The sequence below is a fragment of the Podarcis erhardii genome, assembly GCF_964252035.2.
Source record: "Podarcis erhardii genome assembly, chromosome: 2".
Taxonomy (NCBI): domain Eukaryota; kingdom Metazoa; phylum Chordata; class Lepidosauria; order Squamata; family Lacertidae; genus Podarcis; species Podarcis erhardii.
This window is the reverse complement of record NC_138498.1, coordinates 22,270,053-22,285,785: the sequence shown is the minus strand read 5'-3', so window position 1 is coordinate 22,285,785 and position 15,733 is coordinate 22,270,053. Positions and strand designations below refer to the sequence as shown.

Genomic DNA, 15,733 nt, shown 5'->3' with positions numbered 1-15,733 from the left:
TCTATGGAAAGGCATCAGAAAATCAATGGCAAACACAAGCGACACTGGTGATTATTCTGTTCTGGATGAGGCTACACACTCCTTGAAAAAGCAGTAACGCAGCTTGGGGATATTCCTTGATCTAGCATTGTCACTTGTGGCCCAGGTGGTCTCAGTGGCTCACAGGGTCTTTTGGCAGCTTTGGCTAGTTTGCCCGCTGCAACTGTCCATGGACAAAGTTTGCCTAGCCATAGTGATGATCCATGTTCTGAGAGTTTCCCATCTGGATTACTATAAAGCAGGGATGTCCAACCAGTAGAGCATGATCTACCGGTAGATCCCTGGCTGATCCTGGTAGATCACGGGATGCTTATCATGTGCAAAAAGTTTGGGGGGAGAGCTTAAAAACTCTGTGCAATCCCCCCCAAAACAACTCTGGGCACTTCCCTCCTAAAAAAAGTTCAATAGCTCTGGGCAATCCACCCACCCCACCCATGCTCCTCCTCCCTCCAATGACAATGGGTAATCACTGCCAGTTTTTTTATACTGGGAGTAGATCACAGTCTCTTGGGAGTTGGACATGCCTGCTATAAAGCATTGTATAGCACTAGAGGCAGCACTTTTTTTCTTTAAAAAAATGTTTAGGGGTACTCTCATTTTCCTACTCATATTGAAATACTGCCCCTCAACGAGGCCAAACTTAGATTCACAAAATGTTTAGGGGTACGTATCCCCCTGCGTCCACCCAGAAAAAAAAGCACTGACTAGAAGTATTATGGAGCTGAGAGTATGGAGGGAAGGGACAGAGGCAGGATACCAGCCGTGTCATGAACTGAAAATGTGCTGGCATGTGCAGAGGTGTATTTCCTTTTGTCTTGAATTTCCCACCATTCACCCTCATTGGACGTTGTTGTTCAACATATTTCTAAACGACCTGGATGAAGGTTTTGAGGGGACGCTCATCAAATTTGCAGAGACACGAAACTGGGAGGGGTAGCCAATGCCACTGAAGACAGAATTAAGATTCAAGATGACCTTAACAGATTGGAGAACTGGGCCAAAACTAACCAAAGTAATTTCAATAGGAACAAATGTAAATTTCTACACTTAGGCAGGAATATCCAGCTGCATGAATATAAGATAGGGGATACGTGGATTGCCAGTAGTTTTGCTGGGATAGCTCAGCCAGTTGTGGGTTCGAGCCCCATGTTGGGCAAAAGACTCCTGCATTGCAAGGGGTTGGACTATATGACCCTCATGGTGCAATCCAACTCTACAAGTCTATGATTTTATGATTCTAGTACAGTCATACCTCGGGTTAAATGTGCTTCAGGTTGAGCATTTTCAAGTTACGCTCCGCAGCGACCCAGACGTAATGGAGTGCGTTACTTCCGGGTTTCACCACTTGCGCATGCACAGACACTCAAAATGATGCCACATGCATGCGCGGAAGCGGCAAAATGCGACCTGCACAGTCGCGTCTTACGTTTTACTCAGGATGCGAATGGGGCTCCGGAACGGATCTCGTTCGCATCCAGAGGTACCACTGTACATGTGAAAAGGATATGTTATGTACGATCTAACAGAAATTCCTGCATTGTGAGAGTTTGACTAGATGACATTTGAGCTCCCAACTCTACAATTTTATGATTCAGATATATCGAGGGAGAAAGGTTTTTATCCATCCAATTTCTTTACACCAGGCACGTCCAACAGGTAGATCATGATCTACCGGTAGATCACTGGATGTCTGAGGTAGATCACTGGTAGATCACTGGCTCAACATTTTTGCCCTGCACCCCCCAAAAAATGAGGCTTTCCTACTCCCTAAAAAAAGCTGAACAACTTTGACCTGAACCCCAAAAAACAAGGCTTTCCTTCCTAAAGAGAGCCAGTGTGGTGTAGTGGTTAAGAGCAGTAGTCTCGTAATCTGGGGAATCGGGTTCGCGTCTCCACTCCTCCACATGCAGCTGCTGGGTGACCTTGGGCTAGTCACACTTCTTTGAAGTCTCTCAGCCCCACTCACCTCACAGAGTGTCTGTTGTGGGGGAGGAAGGGAAAGGAGAATGTTAGCCGCTTTGAGACTCCTTAAAGGGAGTGAAAGGCGGGATATCAAATCCAAACTCCTCCTCTTCTTCTTCTTCTTCTTCTTCTTCTTCTTCTTCTAAAAAAAGCTGAACAACTTTGACCTGAACCCACCAAAAGTGGGTAGATCACTGCCAGTTTATAACTCCGTGAGTAGATCGCAGTCTCTTGATATTTGCCCACCCCTGCTTTACACCATACATAATTTTATATCCCTCTGTCTTGTCTCCCCTTACTCATTATTCTAAACGAAACAGCCCCGAACATTATAGCCTTTCCACATAGGGGAGTTACACCAGCTCCCTGATAATTTTCATTGTGCTGTAGTGGTTAAGAGCCAGTGTGCTGTAGTGGTTAAGAGCAGTAGACCCGTAATCTGGTGAACCGGGTTCGTGTCTCCGCTCCTCCACATGCAGCTGCTGGGTGACCTTGGGCCAGTCACACTGCTCTGAAGTCTCTCAGCCCCACTCACCTCACAGAGTGTTTGTTGTGGGGGAGGAAGGGAAAGGAGAATGTTAGCCGCTTTGAGACTCCTTTGGGTAGTGATAAAGCAGGATATCAAATCCAAACTCCTCTTCTTCTTCATTGTCCTTTTCTACTACTCTTCTAGTTCTACAGTATCTTTTTTGAGAAGTGGAGACCATACCTGTGTGGCTCCACCACAGATTTGCATGAATACTTTTTTTTTTATCCCTTTCATAACTATTCCTAGAATGGAAAAGCTAGCTCTCACAATGGAGTATAAGAAGTGGGATCCCCCAAGGATCTGTGTTGGGATTGGTGCTTTTTAATTTGTTCATAAATGACCTGGAATTAGGGGTGAGCAGTGAAGTGACCAAGTAACAACAACAACAACAACAACAACAACAACAACAACATCATCATAAACAAACATACAAATAAATAAATAAAAACTTTTATTTATATCCCACCCTCCCCGACCAAAGTCGGGCTCAGGGTGGCTACCGTCAGATATACAGTCATACCTCGGGTTACAGACGCTTCAGGTTGTGTTTTTTCAGGTTACGGACCACTGAAACCTGGAAGTACCGGAATGGGTTACTTCCGGGTTTCGGCAGTCACACATGCGCAGAAGCGCTAAATCGCACTTTGCGCATGCGCAGAAGTGCCGAATCGCAACCTGCGCGTGCGCAGACGTGCTGCTGCGGGTTGCGAACGTGCATCCCGCACGGATCACGTTTGCAGCCTGAGCGTCCACTGTATAACATTAGTATAAAATCAAACAATAATTAAATTACCTCCTAAAAACAGGTCAAATCAAATTAAAGTCTAATTAGATGGCTTTCTGCAGGGCTATGGTTGGGAACAGTAAGTGCTCATCAGCTCAACTGTTTACACTGATCTTAAATGGATGGGCCTGTGAGAATGCTGGGAGGCCTCTTTCATATTAGTTCTTATACAAAAAGAAAAGGATAGTCAGGCTGAGTCCTGACCAAAGGCCTGGCGGAACTCGGTCTTGCAGGCCCTGCGGAAAGATGTCAAATCCTGCAGGGCCCTGATCTCTTGTGGCAGAGCATTCCACCAGGTCGGGGCCAAGGCCGAAAAGGCCCTGGCCCTGGTTGAGGCCAGCCTAATTTCTCTGAGGCTTGGGATCTCCAAGGTGTTATTATTTGCAGACCATAAGGCCCTCCGTGGGGCGTATCAGGAGAAGCGGTCCCATAGGTACGAGGGTCCTAGGCCGTATAGGGCTTTAAAGGTTAAAACCAGCACCTTAAACCTGATCCTGTACTCCACTGGGAGCCAGTGTAGCTGGTATAGCAGTGGATGAATGTGATCCCACGGTGAAGACCCCATAAGGAGTCTCACCACGGCATTTTGCACCCGCTAGTTTCTGCGGCAATTTCAAAGGCAGCCTCGCATAGAGTGAGTTACAATAATGAAGCCTGGAGGTGACCATTGCATGGATCACAGTGGTGAGATCAGGGCGAGAGAGGTAAGGGACCAACTGCTTAGCACGGTGAAGATGGAAAAATGCCACCTTTGTTGTAGCTGCAACCTGCACCTCCATAGAAAGGGAGGCATCGAGGATTACACCCAAACTCTTGACAGAAGGCACTGGCACTAATTGCGCCCCCACAAGAGATGGGAGTTGGCCCCCTAATCCCATATCGTCCCGGCACAGCCAGGGGACCTCTGTCTTCAAACACTTCCCACCAATTTATCAGAACAAACATTTAAGTTAACCACTCTGAAATGCCTTTAAAAAAAAATAATGGTGGTTACTTTCAATGTTTTTCAGTTCTCTTATATAGAGGGTGATTTTAAAAGACTTCAAACATCTTGGCTGTGAGTCCTGGAAGACCTGCTCCCTGCCTTGTTAGTCTTTTCCACCTGGCTTGGGACAGCAGGGTCCTGACCAACTACAGCTACAAAAGCTGAGGCTTCTGAATGGATTTCTGGGGGGTATTGTTTGGCAGGGTGGGGTCAGTTGCTGGGTTTTTGTTGTTACTGTTGTTAATATTAATTTTTTGTATTTTAATTTTTAGATCTTATAATTATTTATGTGGAAATTGTGCAATTATGGTTGTGAACTTTTTGATGTGTTTTATTTGACTACTTTTGTTATGTTTGTAATTATGTAAGTTTTCATGCTGTAATTACAGATAGGTAGCCGTGTTGGTCTGCCATAGTCAAAACAAAAAAATTCCTTAAAGACCATGGTCTTTAAGGTGCTACTGGAAGGAATTTTTTTGTTTTGTTCATGCTGTAAGCTATCTTGAGCATGGTTTTACCTATGGAATACAAATTCAGTGCGTCATGTTAGGCTTGGGCCTCTGTTCTACATCTTCATCAGCTACATAATTTGTCAGTTTTTCAGCAGCCACCTTATCCTTTAATAAAACTTTAATTCCTTGGTCCTCTAGTGATCCAACTGCCTTCCTAACTAGTCTCCTGTTTTTAATTGCTGGCATTAATATTTTCAGTAATATGTTCCTCAAATTATTTTCTTGGATCTGTTATATTATACTTGCATTTTTGTGATTGTAATATGCGCAAATTTAAATTCCTGGAAAAAAGGAAAAAAAAAAAAGCCAAGAAAAATGTTAAGGTCTAAGAAGACAGAGGACATCTGCTGAGCTTGGCAGGAAACAAGACTGAGGAGCCAGGAGGTTGAGCTCTGAAATGAATCACAGAAGTTTCCTACCTGGACTAGTAGACGGTCACAAGCCCAGCATTGTGGCTGTGCTGCCCAGGCCACCAGGAAATTAGTGGGTAGACCTGTGTGGCATACAACAGCAGTAGTGTACTTTGGGCTAGAGTGGATTCCAGTATCTGCCTGGAGCAGAATTCAAATCCCCCTTTTCTGCTTTCAATGCAATGTTATTGACCACCATGATAAAGCGTTTTGTATTAGTAGTTGCTTCCTTTGCAGACATGCACTTTATCCTTACATTCCAAAAGGTTTCTGTTCTAAAACAGTGTCTTCAACAGTATGAGTATTTATCCATGTCAGTTGTGCCTTTTACTGAAAATAAAACCTGTGAACACGTAGTTGGGGTGGAGGGTTTGAACCCATCTCTCTTAGTTCTAGAAACATTTCTCCTGACCACTGCTGGTACGAGAGAAGAAGAAGAAGAAGAAGAGGAGGAGTTTGGATTTGATATCCCGCTTTATCACTACCCGAAGGAGTCTCAAAGCGGCTAACATTCTCCTTTCCCTTCCTCCCCCACAACAAACACTCTGTGAGGTGAGTGGGGCTGAGAGACTTCAAAGAAATGTGACTAGCCCAGGTCACCCAGCAGCTGCATGTGGAGGAGCAGAGACGTGAACCCGGTTCCCCAGATTACGAGACTACCGCTCTTAACCACTACACCATGCCAGCTCACGTTTCTTTTCCTTGTATCTGTCACTGGCAAAGATTCTGAAGGGAATTGTGAGGGTCCTGCCAAAAACGCATCCATGAGATTGAACAAAATGCAAAAACGCAATTAATGAAAAATGTAAGCAAAAACTTCCAACTCCTCCTCTTGGCCATGCCAGAAACAGAGAGGCGAGCACTTGAGCCAGAGGCTTGTTCACTTAACATTAAACCATGGTTTAGCATGACATTAGAAAGTGGCCTGTCTTGCTTAATCATTTCAGAACTTTATATGAAGAGCAATTAATAAACTGAAGTACAGGGAACCTTTGACTGTAAACAGTTTCACAATGAACATCCACAAAGCAACACATTTGTTTAAATATTTAAGGTAACCTCTGCTGGACTCTGCTCTATCTTGTTAGAAGGATCTTGGTAGAGTGTAGAAAGAATACAGTGTAGGAACCTACCATGCTGCTCAAGATAGGCCTGAAGTCTATTGATGAGATCCTGTTTGTTTCCTTTTGCCTCCAGACCTCGGGCTAAACATTCCTGCTTCAGCTCAGCTAGCTGTAAAGTAGAAGAGACTTTGCCTTAATAAAGAAAGTGTGGCTTCCTACAGATTAGGAAGGAAACATGTACAAAAATGCAATAATCATCATGGATAGATATTAAGTGGTGAAAGGTTTTGAACAAGCTACGGCTGTGTATTTTAATAAGGACACAGGGTTTATTTAGATTTTTTTCAACACTCATTTTATAACATTTGTAAAGAAAGTATGTAGGAATCTGCAGTAAAAACAAGACCAAAAATAGAAGACTCTCAGTCTCACAATAGTTAATAAAGTTGACTTATGAAGTTAAGCTTTAATTGACCTAGACACCTTAGAACTTTATTCATGAGACTAGTTTTCCTCAAGGAAGACTTCTCTCTAAATGCACATAGTAATATTTTGCTCCTGGGAAAATGAGATCTCACTAAGTTACCCACTGCACCTCCGACTGCTCCAACGTTGTGCAAAAGTAACATTACTGGTGGCAACCATCACAATTCTATGCTGCTCCACCACATCTTCTATAAATTTGTAGTTTTACTGTGTTATTACATCCTTTTGGGCTGTGTGCCTACCTTCCACACCACAGCTGCCATCACCAGGAGTCATGGTGCTCATAAGGGCCTACCAAGGGGCCACAAGGTTTTCAGATTGCTTCAATAATTTATGAAGTATATAAACATGGGAAGTATATAATCATGATCTTATATAAGCTGCCCTGGGAACTTTTCTGGCTGAGGTGGGGATGCTTTGAATGAATAATAACAAGCATACAAGGGGAAACATTTATTTCATACTGTGAAGTTCCTGGTTCCCCACATTTATCTCTGCAACTTTACACAGACATTTTTTGGCAGGAAGCATCAACCTAGAAAGTGGGAGGGCAATACTGGTTGCTCAGAACCAGGGGCAGCAATGACAGAAAGTTCAGCATGCAAACTGAGAGGGAAATAGGACTGAATTGTATAAAGTGGATTTATCAAAGCAAGTTCCACTATATTCAGGTTGTACTGATTCCTATATAAGTGGGCAAAGGTTTGCAGCCTTAATCCTAGAGAGGCTCATGCTTCACTGAGTAACTAAAGAAGAGAAGAAATAGGCTTTTAAAAGATCATTTGTAAAATGAAGTGTTCTACTGGTCCAGGTTGAGACTTTCATTCAAACACATTCAACTTTCATTACGTAATTCCACAGGAATACACATTTTTATACAAATGCCTGCTTGTGGCTGACTTCCTCCCCCCAGTTTCTTATTTGGAGTGCTATTGTGACAGGGCCATTTCCTGCTAGACTCGCCGCCAGAGAGCTGGGGAAGAGTTAACGTAGACCCTCGCCTGGTACCCCTTCAAATGTTGCTGGGTTACAACTTCCATTAGCCCCAGCAAGCATGGCTAGTGGTCAGGGATGACAGAGGAGCTGTCGTCCAATAACCTATGGAAGGCAGGTAAGGTAAAGGACCCCTGGGTGGTTAAGTCTTGTCAATGGTGACTATGGGCTTTGCAGCACTCATCTCGCTTTCTTTTTTTATTATTTATTTTTTTTAATAATTTTTTTACTCATCTCGCTTTCAGCCTGAGGGAACCGGCATTTGTCCACAGACAGCTTTCCGGGTCATGTGGCCAGCATGCCTAAACTGATTCTGGTGCAACGGAACACCGTGACAGAAACCAGAGTGCGCAGAAATGCAGTTTACCTTCCTGCCGCAGTGGTATCTGTTTATCTACTTGCACTCATGTGCTTTCAAAATGCTAGACTGGCAGGAGCTGGGACAGAGCAACAGGAACTCACTCCGTCATGGAGATTTGAACCGCCAACTTTCCAACTTTCCAACTGGCAAGCCCAAGAGGCTCAATGGTTTACTAGGTTAACATAACATCCTCCACTACTAAAATGAGAGAGCACTGCTTTGTACTGAATTGTTAAGAATTAGCTATCAGCCACTTTGAGAACTATTCATTCCAAATGACTTACTAACTGAAGTAAATCAACAATGATATGCTTCCAACTTTTACTGAAAGATTACACAAATCCGAGGAGGAGACGACTATCAATGGCTACTAGCCATTATAGATATGCTCTACCTCCACAGCAGAGGTGCCAACTTGAATAAAATATTTGGGGGTGGGGCAAGTAAGTTGCGCATAATCAATTATAATGGGGGTCACCCGCACAATGTGAATGGCAATGGCCATGTGGAGTGCCAGTTTGGTCCTGTGACTGTGGGTGCCATACAGCGTGCATGGCCCTAGCACCAAAATTTGAGGGTGACCAGCCCCCTTCATGGGGAATTTTGTGGGTGCTCGGGCACCCAGGTCCCCAGCTGTTTGAGTTCTGAAATGTTCAAAAACTGAAAACTCAATAGCCAACAGGCAGGACTCAGCGGAAGCCGCGTGGCATGTTCGACTTCCGAGGCATGTTCAAAAACTGAAGCATTTACTTCTGGGTTTATGGCATTCGAAAACCGAATGTTCGTCAACGGAGACATTCAAAAACCGAGGTAAAAGGTAAAGGGACCCCTGACGGTTAAGTCCAATTGTGAACGACTCTGAGTTGCAGTGCTCATCTTGCTTTACAGGCCGAGGGAGGCAGTGTTTGTCCGCTCCGCACAGTTTTTCCGGGTCATGTGGCCAGCATGACTAAGCCACTTCTGGTGCAACGGAACAATGACACCAGAGCAGTGCGTGGAAACGCCATTACCTGCCGGAGTGGTACCTATTTATCTACTTGCACTTTTTGGTGTGCTTTCGAACTGCTAGGTTGGCAGGAGCTGGGAGAGGGCAACGGGAGCTCACCCTGTCGCGGGGATTCAGACTGCCAACCTTTTGATCGGCAAGCCCAAGGCTCAGTGGTTTAGACCACAACGCCACCCGCATCCTGTATATATGTGTACGTATATATACATGTTTGTTTGTTTGTGTGTATATATGTCTATATATTTATGTGTGTATGTATATAAGAGTGTGTGTGTGTGTGTGTGTGTATCTATCTATCTATGTATACTTGTGTGTGTGAGGTATACAGTGGTACCTCAGGTTAAGTACTTAATTTGTTCTGGAGGTCCATTCTTAACCTGAAACTGTTCTTAACCTGAAGCACCACTTTAGCTAATGGGGCTTCCTGTTGCTGCCGCGCCGCCGGAGCACGATTTCTGTTCTCATCCTGAAGCAAAGTTCTTAACCCGAGGTACTATTTCTGGGTTAGCGGAGTCTGTAACCTGAAGCATTATGCTACCTCAAGCGTATGTAACCCGAAGTACCACTGTATGTATATATCTATCTATCTATCCCTCCAGGCACTCTCAAAAAAAATTGGGGGGGGAGACCGAAGAGTTTGCTCCTTTACTCCACAATTTGAGGCAGCAATGCTTCCGACCACCATTGCTGGGAACCACGGGAGGGGAGAGTTTTCTCTCGCGCTCCTATATCCCACAGGCATCTTGGCTGGTAGTTGTGCGAGAACAGGATGCTGGGCTAGACAGATCCCCTCGCCTGATCCACCAGGGCGTTCAGCTCGGGCTACGCGGCTTCCGCCAACCAACGTGGGCGAGGAGAGCGCTGCCCCTTCCTGCAGGTAGGGCGCGATGCCCGCAGGTCCAGCCGGCCTCAGAGGGGAGCGCGGAGCTACGGGAACCGCCGCGACTCTTTTCCCGCCCTCGCGAGAACTCGGCGGCCCGGTTGGTCTGACGGCGCAAAGCCCCACACGGAGCCTGAGGGGGGAAAGGCAGCTCCCTCAGGATTTTTCCCTCAGAGTTGCCGCCGCCGCCGCCAGCCTGGAATGAGGCGAAGGAGGAGAAGGAGAACGCCAAGCGCTGTTCCCTCAGAGTATGAGGAGTCCGCCCCACCCGCTCAGACCCGGCCTCGGTACCTTCAACTTGTGCAGCTCCACTGTTTCCGCCGCCATCTTCCCTTCGCTTTTCCCCTCCCTCAGCGGCCTCCTCCCTCGCGCCCCGACGGCAAACCGTGCGTGCCCGCTCAGGCCCTGCCGCCCAATCCGGGCCTCGCTTTCCCTTGAACTTTGACGCTTCCCTAACATTCGCCTCGCTCATTGGCTCGTGTGGTTTTTTTTAAAACCGGGAAACGGGGAGAGAGGCGAAGAGCGGCGGTAGGGAATAGCCAATGGGGTGGGGCCGGAGCGCCTGCCCTATTGGCTGATTAGCCGTGGGGGGCGGGGACGAGGAATCGTTTCCTGGAGACCGCCTGCCTGCGGAAGCAGAAGCAGGAAGAAGTGCCGCTTTCGGGTTCCTCGCTTTGTCGCTCCCTCGCTTTGAAGAGCCGCCGCCGCCGCCGCCGCGGAACCAGCCGCGTAGGTCTCCTATAGGTCTCCGTTGTGGGTCCTGGGTGGCCTTCCTGGTGATAAACGGGGGCTTCGCAGGGAGCCGCCTTGTCCTGAGTCGGAGCACCGGCCCACGTGAGCTTAGTGTCGGCTCTGCACTAATAATAATAATAATAATAATAATAATAATAATAATAATTATTATTATTATTATTATTATTATTTGTCCTGAGTCGGAGCACCGGCCCACGTGAGCTTAGTGTCGGCTCTGCACTAATTATTATTATTATTATTATTATTATTATTATTATTATTATTTGTCCTGAGTCGGAGCACCGGCCCACGTGAGCTTAGTGTCGGCTCTGCACTAATTATTATTATTATTATTTATTATTATTATTATTATTATTATTATTATTATTATTATTATTATTATTATTAATTTATTATTATTTATTATTATTATTATTTGATTTAATTTAATTGTACCCAGCCCATCTGACTGAGTCGCCCCAGCCACTCTGGGCGGTCTCCAGCATATATAGAAGCATAATAAAACATCAAGCATTAAGAACCTCCTAATACAGATGTCTGTCAAAGGTTGTACAGTGGTACCTCGGGTTACAGACGCTTCAGGTTACAGACTCCGCTAACCCAGAAGTAGTACCTCAGGTTAAAAACTTTGCTTCAGGATGAGAATAGAAATCGTACAGCAGCAGTGGGAGGCCCCATTAGCTAAAGTGGTGCTTCAGGTTAAGAACAGTTTCAGGTTAAGAACAAACCTCCGGAACAAATTAAGTACTTAACCCGAGGTACCACTGTATAGTGATTTATAGGGCCTTCCGTAGGAAGGTAAAAAAGTAAAGGACCCCTGGAAGGTTAAGTCCAGTGAAAGGCGACTATGGGGTTGCGCCGCTCATCTCACTTTTCAGGCCCAGGGAGCCGGCACACAGCTTTCCAGGTCATGTGGCCAGCATGACTAAACCACTTCTGATGCAACGGGACACCATCACAAAAGCCAGAGTGCACGGAAACGCCGTTTATCTTCCCACCGCAGCGGAACCTGTTTATTTACTTGCATTGGTGTGTTTTCGAACTGCTAGGTTGGCAGGAGCTGGGGTGCCACTCCCTAGAAGGCGCTCTTGTTGGTTCCCTGTAACCTCGCTTCTCTCAGTGAGGGCACTGCCAGGAGCTCCTCGTAGGTGGAACTCCCTGTCTGGGCTGAATGATGGGTGTGTGTGCAGATGCTCCTTCAGGTATACAGGGCCAAGGCTATGGTAGTCAAGGATCCAGACAAGTGGGTGGGGCCCTTCTTGGAGGTGTCTGGGGCAGGACCAGGGACCTTCTTGCCTTGCCCAGCAAGAACTCCGCCACAGGACTAATGAGGCAGGTTCCTTGGCTGCTAAAAAACGGAAGAAGCAGGAAATAGGAATAAGCATAAAATGCCCTACTGTTTTACACCATGGCTGCCAGTGTGGCACCTGTGGGCTCGCATGCGCCCAAAGAGGCTTTCCTTAGCTGCTTTTCTCTCCAGCTCCCCAAAATTAGGCTTGAAAGAAACACTTTTTTGTAGTTGATGGCAATGTGGTATGTGAAACAACTCTGTGTGTGTGTATTTCTGCATTTTCTATTTTACAGATTCAAATGAAATAATATATAATGTACAGTGGTACCTCTGGTTACATACTTAATTCGTTCCGGAGGTCCGTTCTTAACCTGAAACTGTTCTTAACCTGAAGTACCACTTTAGCCAATGGGGCTTCCTGCTGCCGCCACGCTGCCGGAGCACAATTTCTGTTCTCATCCTGAAGCAAAGTTCTTAACCCGAGATACTGTTTCTGGGTTAGCGGAGTCTGTAACCTGAAGCGTATGTAACCTGAACTGTATGTAACCCGAGGTACCCCTGTACAGTATCTCTGCATCCAGCATATTGTTTTTCCTCTTCAGCATGAATGTTGGCGTGGCCCACAGTGAGGTGAATCCCAACACCCGAGTGATGAACAGCAAAGGCATTTGGCTGGCTTATAGCATCTCGGTGGTTCTCCTCCACATCATTCTTCTCAGCATCCCCTTCTTTAGCGTTCCTGTGGTTTGGACCCTGACCAATGTCATCCATAACTTGGTAGGTTATAACTTTTTATCAGCTCGTGAACTTAAGTTCTTTAAGGCTATTTTTTTGCACCTGAGCCTTTAATGCATTCTCTGGGTTGGTGGTGGTGGACCTCAAACTCTGGGGACTCTTTGTGTTATAACACCTTCCCAGACACACCCTTCAGTGACTCTGTTTCACGCCCTTCTTGACTGTTATTGCCTGGGTGGAATGTGTATTCTGATAGGGATCCTTGCTTGCTTGGATCAGGGTAAGAAATGAATGTTTGTGTAGCTTGGTGTACAAAGGTAAGAATTACAACCATGGCTTCCCTGCCCATTTTGTGTGTTGTCGTCTCCACACCCCTGCAACGCAGTCCCTGACAGCCTTCAGGCTGAAAAAATATTCCCTATCCCTGCTACACATCCTAAGGATTGTATGTGCCGTTTCTCTTTTCCACAAGCAGAGTAGTCTTGATTGTTATCACAGATCATGGGATATCTGTGCAGTAAAACTTGTCGTCATTGTACGTCAAACCTTCTTCCGTATAGGCCTGAATATAGGCCTCGCTTTTGCCCTCCAAAGCTGGCTTGTATAAAGTGACTTGTTGTGTGACCTGTTATTGTGCTCTTGCATCATTGAAGTGATCCCATTTTAAGGATGCAGCTTATGTTTGGACCAATACCAATACAGTGATACCTTGGTTTACGAAGTTAATCCGTTCCAGAAGTCTGTTCTTAAACCAAAGCATTCTTAAACCAAGGCGTGCTTTCCCGTAGCAGTGGGGGATTCAATTTACAAATGGAACACACTCAACAGGAAGCAAAACATATCCTGCTTCCAAGGCAAAGTTGACAAACCAAAACACCTACTTCTGGGTTTGCAGCATTCTTAATCTGAGTTGTTCATAAACTAAGCTGTTCTTAAACCAAGGTACCACTGTATGGAAATTCCTCAACTATTCCTTTTAATCTGAGCTGCACAAGAATCTGAGCTGATGTCCTCTTTCCTGCTGTCCTAGGGAGAGAGAAGAAAGGCCACAATCTTAATTCACTTATTTTCCACCCCACCCCCCACCAGGCAATGTATTGGCTCCTACACACAGTGAAAGGAACCCCCTTTGAAACACCAGACCAGGGCAAGGATCGCCTCCTCACACACTGGGAGCAGATTGACTATGGCATACAGTGGACGTCCTCTCGCAAATTCCTAAGCATCTCCCCAATTGTCCTGTAAGTACCAGGAATGGCTTCGTTTGCACTGCTTTGTCTTTTACTTAAGCAGCAAAGCTTTAACTCTTTTCATGCAGCTAAAAACCGCATGTTTATTTCCCATTAGCTACATCTTGACCAGCTTTTATACCAAATATGACCCTGTGCACTTCATAATCAACACTACCTCCTTGCTGAGCGTCCTCTTGCCCAAACTACCCCAGTTCCATGGCGTGCGCATCTTTGGTATCAACAAGTACTGAAAGCAGTCGGAATATTGACTCTTCCCGAAAGAAACAGCTCTTAACTGCAAAATCCTGATGACAATGCTGCAATCACATCATCTGAAGCTCTAGAGAACCACACATTAACTTGTGGGGTGGGCTAGCAGGGAGAGCGTCAGCTGTCAAACAAAGCTAAGCAGTATTGAGTTTTGTTTCTTGCCACGGGATAGAACCCATTCTCCATGCGGCTAGTCTACAATTAGACCGGCACCTCTTCTGGTGCAAAAGACTGAATTCTTAGGAGGGCATGAAATCTCCAGGACATCCCCTGCAAGACTTCTACTTGAGCTGTTTGTAATGGGTGCCTGAGATGAGCTTCTGGGAGATACAGCTGTTCTGTGTAAACCTTTCTGTTTTTTATAGAATTCTGTCACACAAAAGTGTTCATGGGGTTGTGGTTTTCAGGGCGGGAGGGCCTGGGAACTCTTATGAAAAAAAGTGAACTGTCATGCTGCGATGACTGTAGTTCATGATTCTGCTCCATGGTTCCCTTTTTTTGGTTCATTACCACTCAAGTGCAAATCCTTGAGTCCACCACATAACCTGGCTTCTGTTTTCAAAAGAGGTTTCTAATCCTTCTGGTTATAAAGGAGAAATGCAAGACCGTGCTAGTAGTGCAGCAGTCAATTAAAAATACAGCTTTTGTCAATGTTCCATTCTGCTTCTGTCCACCTAATCTCTTATCGGAGAGGCTGGATGCCTGCATAGCACGGTGTAGGCCTCCGGTGCCATCTTTATTTTCCTAGAGTGCCTCTAGGGCTGGGGGAGACCGACCTTTCTGTTTTAACACAAAAATACTGTGGTTGATCAGAAACACAAAGCTAAAAGCTCCCCGTTCTCAAACGAGGGTGGTCCAGATAGGCAGCAATCCAGGCAATGTGGATTTCAAATACAGAAAGCCTGTCTTTTAGCCTTGCCAAATTTGCCTTTTGTGACTGCCCCCCGCCCCCGCTCAGGGAGCTGTTGAGTCACTGGCACAGTATTGATGCATTCAACAAGGGGTTGAACGCAACCAAGACAACTTGGTGTACACGGTACACGGTAGTGAATGTTAACATCTGAAAAGGGGGCCTGTTAACAACTTGCATTTAATTTCTAAAAACATTCTTCTCCCAGCAGTGGAGAGATGCTAGTATTGGGATGGACCAGGGACAGGCAACCTAAGGCCCGGGGGCCGGATGCGGCCCAATCGCCTTCTCAGTCCGGCCCGCGGATGGTCCGGGAATTGGCGTGTTTTTACATGAGTAGAATGTGCCCTTTTATTTAAAACGCATCTCTGGATTATTTGTGGGGCCTGCCTGCTGTTTTTACATGAGTAGAATGTGTGCTTTTATTTAAAATGCATCTCCAGGTTATTTGTGGGGCATAGGAATTCGTTCATTCCCCCCCCCCCAAAAAATATATAGTCTGGCCCACCACATGGTCTGAGGGACGGTGGA

The 15,733-nt window shown here is 45.8% G+C and overlaps 2 protein-coding genes across 3 annotated transcripts in view; one reads left to right on the top strand and one right to left on the bottom strand.

Moving 5' to 3' along the window:
* The window catches only part of SARNP (SAP domain containing ribonucleoprotein), a 56,199-nt gene extending 45,740 nt beyond the window's left edge, over positions 1-10,459 (bottom strand). For both annotated transcript variants that reach the window (XM_081849966.1, XM_081849967.1), the window contains exons 1-2: positions 10,303-10,459; positions 6,355-6,454 (exon numbers count right to left, since the gene is read on the bottom strand). In XM_081849966.1, the coding sequence (XP_081706092.1) occupies positions 6,355-6,454; positions 10,303-10,338 (136 nt within the window). In that variant the 5' untranslated portion in view covers positions 10,339-10,459. The remainder of the gene's footprint in view (positions 1-6,354; positions 6,455-10,302) is intronic.
* Positions 10,460-10,592: 133 nt separating this feature from the next.
* Positions 10,593-14,948, top strand: ORMDL2 (ORMDL sphingolipid biosynthesis regulator 2). Its single transcript, XM_081850020.1, has 4 exons — positions 10,593-10,740; positions 12,658-12,832; positions 13,880-14,031; positions 14,138-14,948. Exons 2-4 carry the CDS (start codon positions 12,659-12,661, stop codon positions 14,271-14,273), a joined length of 462 nt encoding a protein of 153 aa, XP_081706146.1. The 5' UTR covers positions 10,593-10,740; position 12,658; the 3' UTR covers positions 14,274-14,948.
* The last annotated feature ends 785 nt before the right edge of the window (positions 14,949-15,733 follow it).